This window comes from Dendrobium catenatum, unplaced genomic scaffold (assembly GCF_001605985.2).
Source record: "Dendrobium catenatum unplaced genomic scaffold, ASM160598v2 fragScaff_scaffold_1358, whole genome shotgun sequence".
NCBI classification, from domain to species: Eukaryota; Viridiplantae; Streptophyta; class Magnoliopsida; order Asparagales; family Orchidaceae; genus Dendrobium; species Dendrobium catenatum.
Window position 1 is genome coordinate 240,813 of NW_021319820.1, and position 21,006 is coordinate 261,818.

Consider the following 21,006-nt stretch of genomic DNA (forward strand, 5'->3'; position numbering starts at 1 on the left):
AACTAAATGAAGAGATTACCATCAACTTGTGTTCCAAAATCCAACTTCATCACATCATCATACTGAAGTACAGTTTTATCACCAGAATTAGGAGTCCAATGAGCTGCAACCCTAGCAAAGTAAAGATTCAGGATTGCCACTGAGTACTGATAAAGTTGCACATACATGTGACATATCTCAGCTCCGTTTGCACACACACACACACTATGGCAGAGAATGAGAGGAAGGGAAAGCAGAAAGAAGGGTTGAGCAAAGAGGATTTCGAAGTAGTACCAATTCAAAGAACACCCTGTAGGAAAGGCAATTCCTGATTGAAGTCCGCTCTCTTTAATCAGTTTTCGAACCATATTTTCCAAGGTTTCACAGAGTTCAAACATCAAGATTCCTGGCTTCAGGATGCTCCGGATATAATTTCTAACCTAATCATTGATGAGATAATGCTATATAGTTGTCAAAGAAAAAAGAATGTTCCATTTGACATAATCTTCAGATAAAGATAAAAAGGCTAGCTTAATATCCATTGGACCTAACCTGTCTATGAACTTCAGCGGCTCGACGAACAGCATTATACATAGGCTTTTCTAAGCGCTCAAGCTCCCTTTTCTCTTCAGAAGTTGACCTCCACAGATTGCTGAACCAAAGATTATCAAATTATAAAGTCCAAACATCAACATCTAGAACAAGAATTGAGAGACAAAAGCTTATACAAAAAATGTTTCTAACTACAAACATGATTTATTACTTCGATCATTTTCATAATATCCTTTATCTCCAATTGTCATGAAGGTTATGCAAATAGGTAGTTTTTACAATCATTAAGGAAATTTTTGGCAATGTGCTAGACAGAATGTAACTTCACACTTGCACTAGTTCTAGGAAATTAAATTTTACATAAGCACTTACTCATTCTTGTACTGCTGGATTTCACCCACAGGAAATTCCCCAGATGAAAATAATTCATCAACAGGAATTGATGGTGGATCAGTTTGCTGAAGGGATTGAAATAATGACAAATTAGTCTGCTCAAGTGGCTCTTTCTTTTTCCTGCAGAAAACATGCAACCACTATAAAGAAATTGACTAAAAGATTTTAAAGCTAAAAAATTGCAAAGCGCATACTTTGATTTGTTTCTCTTCTTCTTCTTTGTAGACCCTGACAAAAAAAAAACAATAAATGTGCAAGTAAATAGTGTTTAATTTTTTTCTCATAATTAAATGTGTGAGCTAGTGCATGTTTGCATACAAAAAAATGATGATTATTAACTTTATCCAAACTATTTTGGGTGCAAATTTATAAATCCTTCTCCATTAATTATTTTTATATGCACCTGACACATTAAATCTTATTTACACGAACAATTTTGTGTGCTTATAGTCAATCTTATGTTTGGTCTAAATTTTTTCCTTCCAATTCCTTTCACATCAATTCTCTACTGCATTTCATTTTAACTCCTATTATACATATCAAAAAGTTACCTCGGTAATTTACAGCCTTAACGTCAATAGACATACCCTTACAGTCTCTCAAATATAAGTAGATTTTTTCATACGTATTTTTACTTCACACTATAGCATTATCATTTTTTTGGCAAACTCAGCTTGGTGACATTTTTTGCTGTTACAAATATATATATCACCATTTGTTTAATCACTATATACATAACAAAGTTACCTAGGTAATTTACAGCCTTAACTTCAATAGATATACCCTTACAGTCTATCAAATATAAGTAGATTTTTTCATACGCATTTTTACTTCACACTATTGCATTATCATTTTTTGGCAAACTCAACTTGGTGACATTTTTTGCTGTTTATATATATATATATATCACCATTTGTTTAATCACAATCATTAAAGATGGTGCAATTGCATAAAAGGATATGCTTGATTGCAGGTAAGCTGATGGGTTTTGGATTGGTTATGGTGGAGTGTTTCTTTGCAAAATACATATGCGTGGGGAATTGAAAAAAAAAAGAAAAAAAAGGATGAAATTACATCTTTATTAAGTGCCTTCCAACCCTACTATCTTCTAGAGGTTTAATATAACACTAAACTAATGATGTAGAAGTTTAAGGAAGCATGATAGATTGCAAGGTTGTGCTTGATTGTAAGTGTAAGGTGAATGATAAATTTAGGGAGTTTCTTAACATAAAAAAGTAAGATTATGTATTTAGCTTGAAGAACAAAGATCACCCAAAATTCAGATAGATTTTGGGCTTAAATTGAAGTCAAGGAGTCAAGCTAGGCTCAAATCGAACTTGCATTGAGCAAAATCTTTGCACAGAACGAGCTAGCTCAACATCATATCAAAAAGTCTCTCTCTCTCTCTTTCTCCCCCCCCCCCCCCCCCCCCCCCACACACACACACCCCCACACACACACACACATCTATATATATATGAGTATATACATGAATATTTTATTAAGACTTTGCCCTAAACAATAAAAAATTAATCAAGATCATATCAATTTCCAGCTCAACTTGGATAGAAGTTAATAAGACATGCTTAGCTCTAATCGGGATTAGATATAGCCAACCTAAAACTAAATTTAGCTTGACTCACAATCGGATTGAATGACTTTGAGCCAAACTTGAGCTGAGATTAGATCAGATTATAAGCAGCTATTGAGCCCTACAAACAAGTTTATGTGGAGGGTGATAAAGAGAGGGTGTTGCGGTTAATATAAATGAAGAAAGATACAGATCTAGACAATAAATTTGACAATCTTTCTATCATATCCTATATACAAAAGAGGTGCAGCATTTCCTATAATCAAAGCTATGGTTGTGCTAATTTTTAGAACACCAAATGAACTATCAAGTCTTTATGCCAGTGTTGATCTATAAACAATGGGGAACCCTTCTCTTTGAAGCTCTCATTGTATTACAATTGGCCAAAACACATAAATAAGATTAATAAATAGAAAAAGAAACTTGAGGAAAGATGGTAATATCATACAAGCAAGATTAATAATGGGGTTACCCAAATTTGGAGAGAGGCTGCTTGAAGTTAACTTCTTGATTTTGCTTGGCCTCCACTTGCTTAAGGATTCTTGCTTACTTGGATTTTATCATTTTCCTTTGATTGCCAGCTTAAAGATTGATAATTCATATCCTCCTTGGACTTTCACTCAATTCCTTCCTCAATGGTTGACTCAAGTACGGAGATTTAAGAGAAAAAGAAGAGTTTTTAAAATTTTTATTTTTATTTTTTAAGAGAAAAAGAAGAGATGCTTCTAAAGAAAGTGAGAAATTAGGGTTTAGAAGAAACCAAAATCTTGGCTGAAATTTTCAAGATAAGGAATTGGAGGTAGCAAGCTAACTAGAGATAGGGAGAGAGAAAGGGTGAAAGAAATTTATCATGCAATTAAATAAATGATTCTTTGAAGGAATGAATAAATTTCCATTACAAAGCTCCCAAATTTATAGTCATAAAAATCAATTGAAATAAAAAAGAGAAAATCAAGTAAAATTTTATACCATAACCTATTAAATAAGTCATATCATATATAATCATTCATCATAACAAACCTTTAAAAAATCCTTAAATCAAGAGAATGACTTTTAACTAATAAAAAATCCTCCTATGCATCTTGCTTAGCATGATAGATGGTCATGATTGATGGATCAATTTGAGTAAATTAGATTTGGTCTTCCTTAATTAATGCAACCATCCTTTCTCCTAAAAATTAGTTGGAGGCAATTTTTTCATTTAAATTTGTTTATCACAAGCGTGGTGGACCCCTCCATGTATTTCATTTGGTACTTTATAGTTAAACCATGGATTAAAAAGGCGTTCGAGGCAGACTCCTCGAGGTGCGCCTCAAATCGAGGCGGAGGTCGGGCGAACTAAGGCTTAAACCTCGAACATTTGGGTGAGGCTTACGCCTTTTTCCACTGAGACATACGCCTCAAGGCGTGAGGCACCGAGGCGCATCGAGGCAGCGCCTCAAAAGGGAGAAAGTTACCTTCACAGCCAGCCAGCGAGCTCTCGTTGTTCCTTCCGATCAAAATGTCGTAACTTAAGATCTGACAGGAAGGGAAAGTCGTCGAAGGAGCGAAGTCGAACAGCCACGAAAGAGCCAAGGAAGGGACGTGACAATCTCTACACCTCTTGCAAAGCAACGAAGCCGAACAACAAGGACGAAAAGAGAAGATGAAAGGAAAACCCTAGGCGCGTAAGTTATTATTGATTAACTTAATTAATATAATTTAAAATATTAATTAAGCAAATTAATTAAATAATAGTATAATTAGTGCATAAATTAATTATCTAATTTAACTTAATTGACTAATTAGGAATATAATTATTAATTACATATTAATACAATTAGCCTAATTAATATAAATAAAAATATATATTATTAAATATATAATTAACAATATTAATGATAAGTACTGAGTATCATTTGACATACCAAATAGTTTTCAGGATTTATCAAATCCAAATTTATAGGATTTACTAAATCCCACAAAAGTTTATCAAATCATGCTCTGTGTTATTCATTGGAATTTATTCCAGCAAATTACATATTATGAAAAGATTTTTCTTTTCAAATATAAACATCAACGATATTCTTTCAATCAAACAAAAATTCAGTATAATTTTATACATAAATCATAAACCCATGAAAATAATTGCTTGCTTCCTTTTCTTAGAACAAATCATCAATTTCATGATTGACTTAATAGTTAATATTTTATCATTTTTTATAATTTTACATTAGCTTATTTTTATCGTTTTAAGACTTACACCTCGATCCGCCTCGAGGCTTACGCCTCGCCTAGCTTAGACAAAATGCCTCGATTCCCGATTTTGTCTTTTAAAACATTGAGTTAAACTAACTGGAATATAAATTTGTAGCATCAATTTTTGTCATAATGGGTTTTATGGGCTCAATGGTCCAAGGATGTTGGTAACCTTATGGGTGCACTCTTTTAGTTCCTTTTTTGGCTCAACCAAGCTAAAAATCCTTAAAAGTACTTCAAAGTTAGACATGGATGGCAAAGGAGTTTACAAATATATGATTAATAGAAAAAGAGGATTTCAAATGAATCATCGAAAAAGTATCAAATTAAACTAGCAATAATAAGTGAAACGAATAGCTCGGGCTTAGGGCTGGAAAAATTCATGAGGCAACAAGGAGGCTATTCATTCCTAAAATATCGTATCAATGAAAATAATAATGTTGTAAGACCTATTTATAGAAAATGGGAAAACAACTAAAATGATCTCTTGACTCTTTATGAAGGACCAAAATACTCCCCAATTATATTAAAGGTCATTTTGGTCCCTCAAGTCTTTAGGGAGGAATCAAAATAGTCCCATAATAGAACTATTTTGGTTCCTCTTTAAGGAGTTGAGAGACCAAAATTATCCTTTAATATAGTTGGGAACCATTTTGATCATTTTCTCTATAAAAAATCTATATAAAAAAAGATCTAACCCTTAAGAAAAATTTACATTAAGAACTCAATAACCAACAACAACATCAAACCTTTGTTCCACTATGTGGAGTCGGCTACATGAATCCTTTTTCGCCATTGTGTTCTGTTAAAAGTCAAATTCTCAATTAAATATAATAAAGAAAGATCATTTCTAATATTTTCTAACCAAGTCTTTTTAGGTCTACCTTTATAATTTGTATTTTATGTTAATTATTCATTTCTATATATTATTAATATGACTAGTGACGCAAGAAGGAAAGATCCTGCATGAAAATATAACACTCAAGTCAAAGTACCAGGCGAAGGTGCGAAGAAGGGATATGTTTACATGAAATGTAATTTCTGTGAGAAGAGCATTACTGGTGGTGTCAAGAGATTGAAGGATCACCTAGCCTACACTTATGTCAATGTGAGACCGTGTGCAAATGTACCTGATAAAGTGAAAAAAGAATGTATAGATTACTTAAAAAAAGTTTGCCACCACGAAGGAGGTTACAAAAAGAAATATGGAAGAGGTGATAGGAAACTCTTCTTACTATGGATCACAGCATGAAGGTTCAGTAGTGGAAGCCATCTTGTTTCTTCTAACCGAGGCAGTCGGAGGCCTATGGATAGATTTATGATAAATATTGATGACGATGAAAACATAAATACTCGGGATATTCAACCTTCTACTGCTACAAAAGAACTCAGGAATAGAGTTTGTTTGGATATCGCCAGATTCATCTATGAAAATGGGATTCAATTTAATGTTGTTAGGAGTCTGTCATGGATCAACGTGTTACGATCTGTTAGAAGCTATGGAAGAGGACTACAACTTCCAAGCATATATGAGCCGAGGACTTGGATGCTAAATGAGGAGATCAAGACAACTTCAAAAATGGTGGATGATGTTAAGAAGACTTGGATTGAGACAGGACCCAATTATTGTTTTAAATGTTAGATGAAGTTGTGGAGAAAGTGGGAGATGTCTTAGTTGTACAGGTTGTTATTGATAATACAAGTGCATACAAAGCTGCAGGGAGAATGTTCATAGAGAAGAGGCCTCACTTTAATTGGATTTCTTATGCTGCACATTGCATTGATTTAATGCTTGAGAGGTTGGGATAGTTGCCTCAGTATAAATTAGCCCCATTGAAGGACAAATTCGTTAGTAAGTTCATATACAATCATTCTTGGATACTCAGCTTGATAAGAAAATTTACTAACAAGGAAATTATTAGACATGCTATTATGAGATTTGCTAGGGGTGTCAATTTTTGACACGACACGTAATTAAGCCTCGAGGCGGTTTTCGTCCGTGAGGCGAGGCGTAAGCCTCGAGGCGGTGTGAGGCGTAAGCCTCACGGACGCAGAATTGCGTAAATAAGAATTTAAGGATTTTAGCAGGTAAATAATAGCTAGATTCTATCATACAATAAAAACATCTAAATAATATATGAAAATGATGGAAAGTAAGAAAATAGATGCAAATAAATCATGTCCCAAATTACAAATCACGCTGCAATGACGTATTCGCCTTTTCTTTGTCTCTAACCATGTTTTCTAAAGCAAAAATCCAAAAACACAAAAATTCAAAAAATAAAAAACCCTAGATTTTCTTTCCCTCGAAAAATCTAACCCTAAACTAAAAAAAAATTACCTAAAATTGATTGTGGAGTACTCCTAGAGGGCGGCCGGACACTTCAAGTTCGCCGGAGAGAGGTGGCGCCGGCGGGAGAGGCGACGGGAAGGGCAGCCGGCCATGCGGGAACCCCTCTGTTTCGCGAACACAAGCTGCAGGAAGGAAAATTTCGGGATAACCCGGAAGCCGTGCGGGATTAAGGGGAGAAAAGGCTTCATTTTAAGTGGGTGGGGCCGGTTCTATGAGGCGTACGCCTCACCCAGAATTGCGCAATTGCGCCTCTGAGGTGCGCCTCAGACCAGGTGAGGCGTACGCCTCTGCCAAGAGAGGAATTACGTAAGCCTCGAGGCGTTTTTGGGTCAAATTGCGCAGAGGCACGCCTCTTATTGCGCAATTTTAAACAGAGGATAAAAGTTAATGGGCCAAAAAATAAGAAGGAAAACAAATTTAAAAGATTGTTATGAAAGACGATCATCTTGACACAGTACAAATTATGCTTAGAAGACAACAAGACCATTAGTTAAGGTGCTTAGAATGGTTGATAGTGAGAGGGCCCCAGCTATGTGATTTATTTATGAAGCAATGAATAGGGCTAAAGAGGACATTGCAAAATATTTGGGAGGTCAACAAAATGCCTACAAAGAAATATGGAATATTATAGATGAAAAGTGAGATTGTCACTTACACCAATAGTTACATACTGCTGTGTACTATTTAAACTCCCAATTTCACTATGATATGAACTTTCATGTTGATAAAGTGGTAAAACTAGTTTGTATGCATGTATGAACATACTCATTTCTGAAGAACACTACCTCAAAATGAATGATCAACTTGAGGATTTTCATTTGAACAAGAGAATGTTTTGATTTAGATCAGCACAAGCATGCTACAAAACACGATCTCCTGGTATGTTTATAGTTTGTATATTTATAATTTTAATTTTAATATTTATGTTCAAGTATTCTACTTCAACCAATATTCATAAAATACTATTTATTTTCATGTAGAACGCTGATGAGCTCAGTTTGGAGATGATGTTCCTGAATTGAAAGTTTTTGAAGTTAAAGTTCTTAGCCTAACATGTTCGACTTATGCATGCGAGCGTAATTGGAGCATATTCAATCAAATTCATACTAAGAGAAAAAATAAATTGGCGGCAGATCGAATGAACAAAATAATTTATGTTATGTTTAACAAAAAACTGAAAGATAGACATCTCAAATTGACGAAGCAAGGAAATATTGAGAATGAAATTGACCATTTGCTTGTTGATGATTTACAATCTAATGATGAATGAGTTACTACTAAGAATATTGATGTTTCTAAAGTTGAAGCAAAAGGAGAAACTTATGTCAATGAAGACAATGAAGCAACTACCAAAATATATAAAATAAAAAAACAAAGTGAGATTTGAGCTTCAAAAAAATTCAAAGATATTCTTAAATATAATAAATTATTTTTTATGTTATTATTATATTATTTTAGAGCTAATGAAATATTAATTGATATAGGAGATAAAAGAAAAAATATTATAGATGAAAAAGAGTTTGAGAATGACTTTGACATTAATTATAAAGATTTTTCTAAAGACAATCAAAGTGGTAATGAGCCTGCATTGGGTTTTGATCCTGACGGGATATTTTATTTTTAAGTGAGTTTATTTTAAATCTTCATTTCCAGTAATACTATCTTAGAACAAATCATCAAATTCATAATTGATATAATATTTTATTATTTTTTGTCATTATTCATAATTTTAAATTACCATATTTTTATCATTTTTTAGGCTTACGCCTCCCCTCGCTTAGACAAAACGCCTCGATTCCCGATTTCACCTTTTAAAACCTTCCAAAAAATTAAAAAAAAAAATCTTTTTTCATGTGTCAATTAATCATATGTCAAGTCATGATTAATTAAATGATATGTTTTTCATTATTAAATTTTACAAAACTGTTCCCACACTATATCTTCTAACATAAAAAATATTTAATTTTTTTATTAAAATGGTCCCAATTTTAATTATAGATCCTCTTCATAAGTTATGAAGGCCTCATAAATTTTCCCTTAATAATTAAAGCATATAAAAAAAATCTCATTTATTCTTATATACAAGTATTATAATGCATCTTTAAACCTCAAGTTTTCCCTTAATATCCAATTTTAATTCTGCCTAGTTCCTTCCCCCTGGTGTTGGCTATTCATTGGCTGTGTCATGCTGGCCTTTCAGGTACTGCTCCATTCGGCTGCCAAACAACTAGATAGAAAAACCAAGATGGAGAACACAATGGCTAATAGAACTTTCTGAATTCAAATTAAAGTAGGTAAAAACCAAAAACCAAATTGAAACAAACAAAAGTTAGATAATAAGCAAACTAAAATAAATCTTTAAAGTTGACTTTCGGTTACATCCCGATATCTAGACCCTAGGATATCGGGTTGATTCCCCCCTCTGTTTTGGCTCACACAACATAAAATTTGCTTTACATTAAATGCCTCTTCTAACAATCAACCCTAGAAGGTAAATAATTCCAGATATGCAATTTTACATTCTAATCCTATGATAATTCTCTTTTTAAATAATTTTTTTGTATTTCGAAGGCACCATACAACATTATGAAGACTTAAAGTTAAACTCCCTATACAAATCATTGTTGAATACATACAAATATATTTTAGATTATCTTTTAGCGAAAATTTATCTATTTATTTACCTGGCAACCTCAAATAACAAGTAAATTAAGTTAGAAATTTAAATATATTTTTTGACCAGTGAGAAATATTATGTTCCATACTTTGACTATGCTGTGAAGAGATTTTACCTGTGCAGCTTTGTAGGTGGATATGTAAAGTATGCTTGTATAAGAGAGGAGAGGGAGCCAAAGTGCCAAACAGCCCAAACAACCACCCATACTATCCAATCAGTAAAGGGGAGGCAGAAGGCCAATAGGCAGCCCAATGGAGCAATACCCGAAAGGCCAGCAGGACAGCCAACGAACAGCCAGCGCCAGGGGGAAGGAACTGAAATGCCAAAACAGAGGGGGGAATGAACCCGGACAACATCCATAATGAGCTGAAAAAGGCAACAGAACATAGCATCTCACAATAATGAGCTGAAAAAGATAGCAGAACACAGCAGCTCGCCAACTAGGCAGTAAGAACCCGAAACAACCCAACCCAAGAAGCTTGGGTCAAATCCAAATCAGCCCAACTTCAAAAGCTTGTGAAGAAAAATACAAGTGGGGTGGAAACTTGCGGAGAGTAGGTAAGAAGCTCGAGATGAAGTCAAATAGAGGGGAAGATAAATGGGATAAAGCTCGCAAGCTATCCAAGAAGAAAACCCTCATATTTAAGCAGTTTTCACTCACCAAAATCAACTCCCAAATGTCACAAATCAGCCCCCCTAAATTGAGAATGAGATAAAAAGAGTTGACGTAGAAGGCGACCAAGGTGACCAATTCTTAGTAATCCGACGAGTCCTAACTACTAAAATTGAAAATAGAGATAAATGGCTTAGGAGTAACATCTTTCAAACCACTTGCACTATTGAAGGAAAACTCTATACTTTGATGATTGATAGTGGAAGTTCTAGTAATTTTGGCTCACAACTGATGGTAGATAAACTTAATCTGAAATCAAAACCATCCAAACAGCCCAAACAGCCGCCCATACTATCCAATAAACAAAGGGGAGGTAGAAGGCCAATAGCAGCCGAACGAAATGAACCCGGACAACATCCATTTAAGCTCCCATTCTTAGGCTTTGTTTGTTTGAGCGTTTTTTTGCCTTTTCCGTCTTTGGGAACGGAGGATTTTTTTTGTGTTGTTTGGTTTGTCAAATCACGTTCCCAATAACTCCTTTTTTTCATTTTTCTGCAGTTTTGAGAAAGCTTTTTATATATGCTTCTACGTTACAAAACTCCATTTTCCGAACTAATATTTTTTAAAACTGTCTTTTACAAAAGCACCAAAAAAACAAACGAAGCCTTAGTTTACCAGACTTTGATAAAATCTTTGAAGTTGACTGCGACGCCCCACATGTGGGTATAGGAGTTGTGCTTAGCCAAGAAGGTAAACCCATTGCATATTTTAGTGAAAAATTAAACGATGCTTAGATATTCAACATACTATTTGGAATTTTATGCTATCATCCAAGCTTTGAAATTTTTGAGATGTTATCTTATTCAGAGAGAGTTTGTTTTAATCATTGATCACGAAGCTTTGCGATTTTTAGGTTCCCAAAAGAATTTAAACAAAAGACATGCTAAGTGGACTTTTTTCTGCAAGAATATTCCTTTCATATTAAACATAAAATTGGAGTGTTAAATAAAGTGGCTGATACTTTAAGTAGAAGATCTCATCTTTTGGTAACTCTGTACCAAACCATAACTTCCTTTGATTTCTTAAAAGATGCTTATGCTAACGATCCAGACTTTAAGGATATTTGGGAATCTTGTCACACATCAGGAACTGATCAGTCTGCCAGTTTATCATTCAACAATGCTTTTTGTTCAAAGGTACTAAACTCTGCATCAAGTTTGGTATCAAAGCCTAGTTTAGCATATCCTAGGTTGGCGTGTGAGTTTTTTCTTAAAACAAAATGGCTAATCAAAACAACCAAAGAGATTGACATCAAATGATGCAATAATTGGCTGACTTACAACATCAAGTAAATAATATGGCTAACACCCTTGCAAATTTGAATGTCAACAATGTTAATGCTCAAAATTCTGAAAATGAAAAAGAAATCCCTATGAATCAAAATAGACGTCATAGGAATTGGGATCATGGAATAAAAATTGACGTTTATAACTTTGTAGGTAAGTTACAACCCGATCAATTCATCGAATGGATATAAAAGATAGACCAATTTTTTGAATAGAAAGAAATCCTTGATAATAGAAAAATTAAATTTGCTAAATTAAAACTCACAAGTCACACTTTAACTTGGTGGAAAAATCTTCAAAATAATAGGCTAAGACGATGGAAGGATAAAATTCAAACCTGGGATAGGATGAAAGAAAAGATGCGGGGAAAGTTTTTACCTTCTGATCACTCGCAAACTTTATTCAAAGAATTTAACAATCTTCGTCAAGAAAACCAAACAGTTGAGGAATACATTGAAACCTTTTATAAACTTCAATCTCGAAATGATCTAGATGAATCTAAAGAACGAACAATCACTAGATACATTAATGAGTTGAAATGGGTTATTCAAGATCAATTAAGACTATATCACGTAATCAAACTCGACGAAACTTATCAAATGACTTTAAAAATTGAAAACCAACAACAAAGAAGTAATAACGAGACATTTGAAATGATTAAGAGTCGACCAACTGGGGGATTAAAATCCAATCTGCACAATCTTCTAATGTGCGAACAAAAACTTTTGAAACTTAAACCTTAGATAAAGGAAATAGATTGATGGGACCTAAACCGACTAAACCACCCCAGCTTATTGGATCATGTTACAAATGCGGGTAATATGAACATCTTTCAGCTGCTTGTAAAAAAAACAACCCTCCTAGAACTAATTACATTGAGAATGATGAGGAGTTAAAAGAAGAGAAAGAAAAAAATGAAATTGAACCCGAAATTGAAAATGAGATAGAAAGAGTTGACGTAGAAGGTGACTAATTCTTAGTAATCCGACAAGTCCTAACTACTAAAATTGAAAATGGAGATAAATGGCTTAGGAGGAACTTCTTTCGAACAACTTGCACTGTTGAAGGAAAACTCTGCACTTTGATAATTAATAGTGAAAGTCCCGGTAATTTTGTCTCACAACTGATGGTAGATAAACATAATTTGAAATCAAATCCACTTGTTAAACTCTACAAAATCTCTTGGTTTAAAGGAAGTGAAGTTCCTATCACGAAGCAATGCACTGTTAACCTGTTAATTAGAAGTTCTCATAAAGATCAGGTTATTTGTGACATCATGCCTCTTGAAGTCTGTCATATTTTATAGAGTCGTCCCTGACAATTTGATCATAAAATAATTCACAATGGGTAAAAGAACACAGACTCTAACTCAAAATAATAAGGAATTCACTATGTACCCTTAAAAGCATATTCCTGACCCACCTGCCAAGAATACCAAAACAACAAAAGTTAACACTCCTGAATTACTCCTTAACACAAATGAGCTAAAACATTCTGAGATAGCATATCTGGTGTTAGGAAAAGAGTCTAAATAAACCACTCAAATTCCCATAAATATACAATCATTAATTGATGAGTTTTCTGAAATAACTCCTGAAGAATTACCAAAAGCTTTGCCCTAAATGAGAGATATCCAACACCACATTGACTTAATCCCTGGAGCAACATTACCCGTTCTTCCTCATTACCGAATGAGTCATACTAAACATGAGGAACTACATAAGCAAGTGATCGAACTTTTAGATAAGGGTTTAATCAAAGAAAGCCTGAGTCTATGTGTTGTGCCTGCTTTACTTACACCTAAAAAGGGGGGAATGTGGAGGATGTGTGTGGATAGCCATGCCATAAATAAAATAACCATCAAATATAGGTTTCCAATACCTAGGCTCGATGATATGTTGGATATGCTTAGTGGTGCGAAAATCTTTTCTAAAATTGATTTGTAAAATGGGTATCATCAAATTAGGATTAGACCTGATAATGAGTGAAAAATAGCATTCAAAATAAAAGATGATTTTTTATGAATGGCTAGTCATGTCTTTTGAGTTATTTAATGCTCCTAGTACGTTTATGAGAACGATGAATCATGTCTTAAGACCCTTCATAAGAAAATTTGTGGCCGTGTATTTTGACAATATCCTGATTTACAACATTCATTCTATTGAATATCTAAAACATGTTAGACAAATCCTGCAAACTTTGAGAGAGCAAAAAAACTATATATTAATCTGAGAAATGTTCTTTCATGACTCCAAGTTTGACCTTTTTAGGATATATTGTGTCTGCTGAAGGAATTAAAGTTGACCCTATTAAGGTTAAAGTGATCCAAAACTGGCTGACCCCAAAGAATATTAGTGAGGTGAGAGGATTTTACGGTCTAACATCATTCTATCGTAGGTTCATAAAAAATTTTAGCACTCTAATTACACCCATCATTGACTGTCTAAGAAAAGAAATTTTTAAATGGACACCTGAAGCTGAACAAACCTTTCAAATAATTAAAGCAAAAATGAGTCAAGCTCCCATTCTTAGTTTATCAAACTTTGATAAAATATTTGAAGTTGATTATAATGCCTCACATGTGGGTATAGGAGCTATGCTTAGGCAAGAAGGTAAACTCATTGCAAATTTTAGTGAAAAATTAAACAATGCTCGGTCTTGATATTTAACATACGATTTGGAATTCTATGTTATCATCCAAGTTTTGAAATTTTGGAGATGTTATCTTATTCAGAGAGAGTTTCTTTTAAACACTGGTTATGAAGTTTTGCAATTTTTATGTTTCCAAAAGAATTTAAACAATAGACATGCTAATTGGACTTCTTTTCTACAAGAATATTCCTTTCATATCAAACCTAAAACTGGAGTGTTAAATAAAGTGGCTAATGTTTAAGTAGAAGATCTCATCTTTTGGTAACTCTGTACCCAACCATAACTTTCTTTGATTTCTTAAAGGACGCTTATGCTAACGATCCAGACTTTCAAGGATATTTGGGAATCTTGTCACACATCAGGAACTAATCAGTCTGCCCGGTTTATCATTCAACAAGGGTTTTTTATCACAAAAAATTTTGTGCGAGAACAAATTATCCAAGAACTTCATAGCGGGGGTCTAGGTTGGCATTTTGGCCAAGGGAAAACTATTGCTTTAGTTGGGGAAAAATATTATTGGCCCCACATGAGAAAACAAATTACTAAATTTATAAAACAATATAAAACATGTCAATCTTTCAAAAGAATATCTCAGAACACTGGCTTCTATACTCCCTTTCTTGTTCTAATTAAACCTTGGGAAGATGTCTCTATGGATTTTGTTTTAAGGCTGTCTGTTACTGCACAAAAATTTGATTCTGTGTTTGTTGTTTTTGATCAATTTAGTAAAATGACACATTTCATTCCATGCAAAAAAACTTCTGATGCTTCACATGTAGCTGATTTGTTTTTTAAGGAAATTGTGCATCTTCATGGCATTCCCCGAACATTTACATCTGATAGGGACATTAGATTTTTAAGCCATTTTTTGAGAATACTTTGGGCTAAGTTGGGAACTACTATTCAATTTAGTAGTGCTTATCACCCACAAACTGATGGACAAACTAAAGTCATCAATCGAAGTTTAGGGAATTTATTTAGATGTCTTGCTGGTGAAAAGCCTTCCCAATGGGATTTGATTCTCCCCGAAGCTGAGTTTGCCTATAACAATTTTGTTAATCGATCCACTGGAAAAACTCATTTTGAAATTATTTATGGTCAGTCTATTTCTCATATTTTGGATAGAACTTGTTTACCCTTAAATAACAAAATCAGTGCTGAAGCCAAAAAAATTGTTAATCACATTAAATTAATCCAACAGCAAGTCCTCAAAAAGTTTCGTATGACAAATGTTAAATACAAATCTGCTGCTGACAAACATCGGAGAGAGTATTATTTTAAAGAAGGTGAGTTGGTTATGAACTATATTCGTCGTCAGTGTTTCCCTGTTGGTATTTTTGGGAAGCTAAGCCGGAAAAAAATTGGACCTTTTTGCATACTGCAAATGCAAACCTTATGGATCTTCCTATCACTGTTGGAACTTCTCCTGTGTTTGCCTACTTTCATTTGAATTGAGAAAGTTTTATTGACCATTGTGTTCTCCATCTTGGTTTTTCTATAGTTGTCTGGCAGCTGAATAAAGCAGTACCCGAAAGGCCAGCAGGACAACCAACGAACAATCAGCGCCAGGGGGAAGGAACCGGACAGGCAGAGGAACCGGAAGGCCAAAACAGTGGGGGGAATCAACCCGATATCCTAGGGTCTAGATATCGGGATGTAACCAAAAGTCAACTTCAAAGATTTATTTTAGTTTGCTTATTATCTAACTTTTGTTTGTTTCAATTTGGTTTTTGGTTTTTACCTACTTTAATTTGAATTGAGAAAGTTCTATTAGCCATTATGTTCTCCATCTTGGTTTTTCAATCTAGTTGTTTGGCAGCCGAATGGAGCAGTACCCAAAAGGCCAGCAGGACACGGTCAACGAAAAACCAGCGCTAGGGGGAAGGAACTTGGCAAGCAAAGGAACTTTAAGGCCAAAACAGAGGGGGGAATGAACTTGGACAGCTTTCATAATAAGCTGAAAAAGGCAGCAAAACACAGCAGCTCACAATATATCCTAAAAAGGTCAAACTTGGAGTCATGAAAGAACATTTCTTCATATTCATATATAGTTTTCTTTTTTAAAGTTTGCATGACTTGTCTAAAATGTTTCAGATATTCAGTAGAATGAGTGCTGTAAATCAGGATATCGTCAAAATACACAAACACAAATTTTTCTATGAAAGGACTTAAGACATGATTCATCGTGCTCATAAATGTACTAGGAGTATTAGATAACCCAAAAGACATGATTAGTCATTCATACAGACATTCCTTTATTTTGAATACTATTTTCTACTCATCACCAGGCCTAATCCTAATTTGATGATACTCAGTTCGCAAATTATTTTAGAAAAGATTTTCGCACCACTAAGCATATCCAACATATTATCGAGCCTAGGTTTAGAAACCTATATTTAATGGTTATTTTATTTATGGCACGACTATCCACACACATCATCCATATTCCATCCTTTTTAGGTGTAAGCAAAGCAGGTACAACACATGGACTCAAGCTTTCTTTGATTAAACCCTTATCTAAAAGTTCGGTCGCTTGCTTATGTAGTTCCTCATGTTCAGTAAGACTCATTCGGTAATGAGGAAGATTGGGTAATGTTGCTCCAGGGATTAAGTCAATGTGGTGTTGGATATCTCTGATTGAGGGCAAAACTTTTAGTAATTCTTCAGGAGTTATGTTAGAAAACTCATCAATTAATGGTTGTATATTTATGAAAATTTGAATGGTTTATTCAGACTCTTTTCCTAACACTAGATATGCTATCTTAGATGTTTTAGCTCATTTGTGTTAAGAAGTAATTCGGGAGTGTTTACTTTTGTTGTTTTGGTATTCTTGGCAGGTGGGTCAGGAATGTTCTTTTGAAGGTACATAGTGAATTCCTTATTATTTTGAGTTAGAGTGTATGTGTTCTTTTCCCCATTGTGAATTGTTTTATAATCAAATTGTCAGGGACAACCCAATAAAATATGACAGACTTCAAGAGGGATGATGTCACAAACAAGTTGATCTTTATAAGAACTTCCAATTGACAGGTTAACAGTGCATTGCTTCGTAATAGAAACCTCACATTCTTCTTTAAACCAAGAGATTTTGTAGGGTTTAGCAAGTGGTTTTGATTTCAGATTAAGTTTATATAACATCAGTTGTGAGACAAAATTATCGAAACTTCCACTATCAATCATAAAAGTGCAGAATTTTCCTTCACCAGTGCAAATGGTTCCAAAGATGTTCCTCCTAAGTCATTAATCTCCATTTTCAATTTTAGTAATTAGGACTCGTCGGATTACTAAGAATTTGTCAACTTGGTCGCCTTCTACGTCAACTCTTTCTATCTCATTTTCAATTTCGGGTTCAGTTTCATTTTCTTCTTCCCCCTCTAACTCCTCATCATTCTAAATGTAATTAGTCCTAGGAGGATTGTTTTTTCTACAAGCAGCTAAAAGATGTCTGTATAACCCGCATTAGTAACATGGTCCAATAAGCTGGAGTGATTCAATCACAGTTAGGTCCCATCAATCCCTCTCCTTTCTCTAAGATTTGAATTTCAAAAGTTTTTGTTCGCACATTAGAAAATTGTGCAGATTGGATTTTAATCTCCCCAGTTGGTCGACGCTTAATCATTTCAGATGCCTTGTTATTATTTCTTTGTTGCTTTTCAATTTTTAAAGTCATTCGATAAGCTTCATCAAGTTTGATTACGTGATGTAGGCTTAGTTGATCTTGAATAACCCATTAATGTATCTAGTGAGATCTCGTTCTTCGGATTCATCTAATCGTTTTGAGATTGAAGTTTATAAAATGTTTCAATGTATTTCTCAACTGTTTGGTTTCCTTGCGGAAGATTATTAAATTCTTAGAATAAAATTCGTGAGTGATCAGAGGGTAAAAACTTTCCCCGCGTCTTTTCTTTCATCCTATACCATGTTTGAATTTTATTCTTCCCTTGTTTTAGCTTATTATTTTGGAGATTTTTTCACTAAATTAAAGTGTGACCTGTGAGAATTAAGCTAGGAAATTTAACTTTTCTATTATCAGGGATTTCTTTCCATTCGAAAATTTGGTACATCTTTTCTATACAATCGATGAATTGATCAGGTTGTAGCTTACCTTCAAAGTTATGAATGTCAATTTTTATTCCACGATCCTAATTCCTATAATGTCTATTTTGATTCCTATGAATTTCTTCTTCACTTTCAGAATTTCGAGCATTAACATTGTTAACATTCAAATTTGTAAGGGTGTTAGTCAATATTGTTTATTTGATGTTTTAAGTCAGTCAATTGTTGCATCATTTATTGTCAATCCCCTTGGTTGTTTTGATTAGCCATTTTGTTTCAAGAAAAAACTCACACACCAACCTAGGATATGCTAACCTAGGCTCTAATACCAAACTTGATGAAGACAACTAGATAGAAAAACCAAGATGGAGAACACAATGTCTAATAAAACTTTCTCAATTCATATTAAAGTTGGCAAACACCAAAAAACAAATTGAAATAAACAAAAGTTAGATAATAAACTAACTAAAATAAAAAAAAAAACTACCCTCAGAACAACCAGCGAGAGGTCACCTCACATGTATCGAAATAGTAGGTAATATAATAAGTGCTTAAAGACATGCAAACCAAAGGTCCATCACAGCAACTTTGGGCCAACGTCCACCATAAAACTCCTTCGGTAAATGCTACTAGACCGGCCAACCAACACCTTCAAAAGCTTAAGAAGAAAGATACAAGTGGGGTGTAAACTTGCGGAGAGAAGTAGGTAAGAAGCCCGAGACGAAGTCAAAGAGAGGGGAAGAGAAAGGGGATAAAGCTCGCAAGCTATCCAAGAAGAAAACTCTCAGGCTTAAGTAGTTTTCACTCACCAAAATCAGCTCCCAAATGTCACAAATCAGTCACTCTATATAGGAGAGGAGAGGGAGCCAAACAGCCCAAACAGCCGCCTATACTATCCAATCAGCAAAGGGGAGGTAGAAGGCCAATAGGCAGACGAATGGAGCAGTCAATGTTTAAAATTGCGTATTCGAGTATTGAGGTGTTTTTCTTTCATGAGGCGAGGCGTAAGCCTCGAGGCGTTTTGAGGCGTAAGCCTCAAAATTAAAAGATTGCGTAAACATAAAATGATAAATTTTTTATATATTAATGAGTGAATAATATAAAACATAAAAAAGCATATGATATTAAGTGAAATCAAAATAACCCAATAATAAGACAACATGAAATATAGTTTAACTCAAAATTCTATATTTCCCAAATCCCAGTATTCTTTTCATTAACATATAATTCAAATTTCCAAAAATAAATAGCAATGACATATCACATAAGAACTCATAAGTCACCAGCACTGTCATCACTAAGGGGTTCTTTATTTGAATCATCATTATGATGAACTTCTCTCTCCCCTTTCTCTCCTATAGAGTCCAATGTCGGGCATTACTTCAAGATTTATGTAAGTTTTAATATATATATAGCATGAGGCGTAAGCCTCATGCCAGTGAGGCGAGGCGGGCCTCAACCAAGTTTAGGCGCAAGCCTCATAAAAAAAACTTGAGGCGTAAGCATCGAGGCGTTTTTTACTGGAATTGCGCAAAGGCGAGCCTCATATTGCGCAATTTTAAATCATGCCCGAAAGGCTAGCAGGACACAGCCAATGAACAGTCAGCGCCAGGGGGAGGGAACAGGGCAGACAGAGGAACTGAAAGGTCAAAACAGAGGGAATGAACCCATACAGCATTCATAATGAGCTAAAAAAGGCAGCATAACACAACAGCTCACAATAATGAGCTGAAAAAGGTAGCAGAACACAGCAGCTCACCAACTAGGCAGCAAGAACCTGAAACAACCCAACCTAAGAAGCTTGGGTCAAATTCAAATCAGCCCACAAGCCATGGCACCAAAGAAGCTAGCACACCAAAGGCAAGACATGTCAAAGAGCACAACATACACATGATCATTGGTTGCCTTACATCATAAGGTAGAAAAATACATAAAAACATAAAATTCAAATTACAAAATAGTTCAAAATAAAACATTAAAAATGAAATTTACATGCATCAGTTGTGTCATGAGTGCATCTAACCTAAGTTACGCTAAAACAATATTCATTATATTATATTACAAGTAGATTATATATAGTCAAGCTTAACTGCATATTAAAGAGTCTGTAGAATTACGTGGGAATGATAACTAATAACCAAAAAGCCTGAACTTGCTTAACTTCATTCCATCAGCTTAATCATCCACATTAGTTTCAAAGAAGAAATATATGTTATTAAATATATTTGAATGATTCATCATCCCTATCATTTTCATCATCCAGTGACCCCCTTTTCTTGTCCCATCTCTGCATAAATAACCTATAAGATTGCTACCCTAACCTGCCAATAGCAACTTCAAAAGGATAATTGTTCAAGTCCATGCTCAATCAACCAAACAACCAACCAAAATAATCTTTGTCATTGTCACAGAAGTAGATCAAATATCATATACTCAAAAGTGAAGGCGCATTGTTGTTACACCGTTGCTCTAATTTTGGACTTGATTTACTCGTAACGCGCATTTAAAAAGAGGGCATGTCACATATAACTTGGTTTGGCATGCCATGGTATAGTA

The 21,006-nt window shown here is 34.3% G+C and overlaps 1 protein-coding gene across 4 annotated transcripts in view; it reads right to left on the minus strand.

Moving 5' to 3' along the window:
* The window catches only part of LOC110100142 (methionine aminopeptidase 2B), a 65,198-nt gene that overhangs the window by 36,305 nt on the left and 7,887 nt on the right, over positions 1–21,006 (minus strand). For all 4 annotated transcript variants that reach the window (XM_020827567.2, XM_020827565.2, XM_020827568.2 and 1 more), the window contains 5 exons: positions 1,119–1,152; positions 904–1,044; positions 532–631; positions 274–419; positions 20–111 (listed from right to left, as the gene is read on the minus strand). In XM_020827567.2, the coding sequence (XP_020683226.1) occupies positions 20–111; positions 274–419; positions 532–631; positions 904–1,044; positions 1,119–1,152 (513 nt within the window). The remainder of the gene's footprint in view (positions 1–19; positions 112–273; positions 420–531; positions 632–903; positions 1,045–1,118; positions 1,153–21,006) is intronic.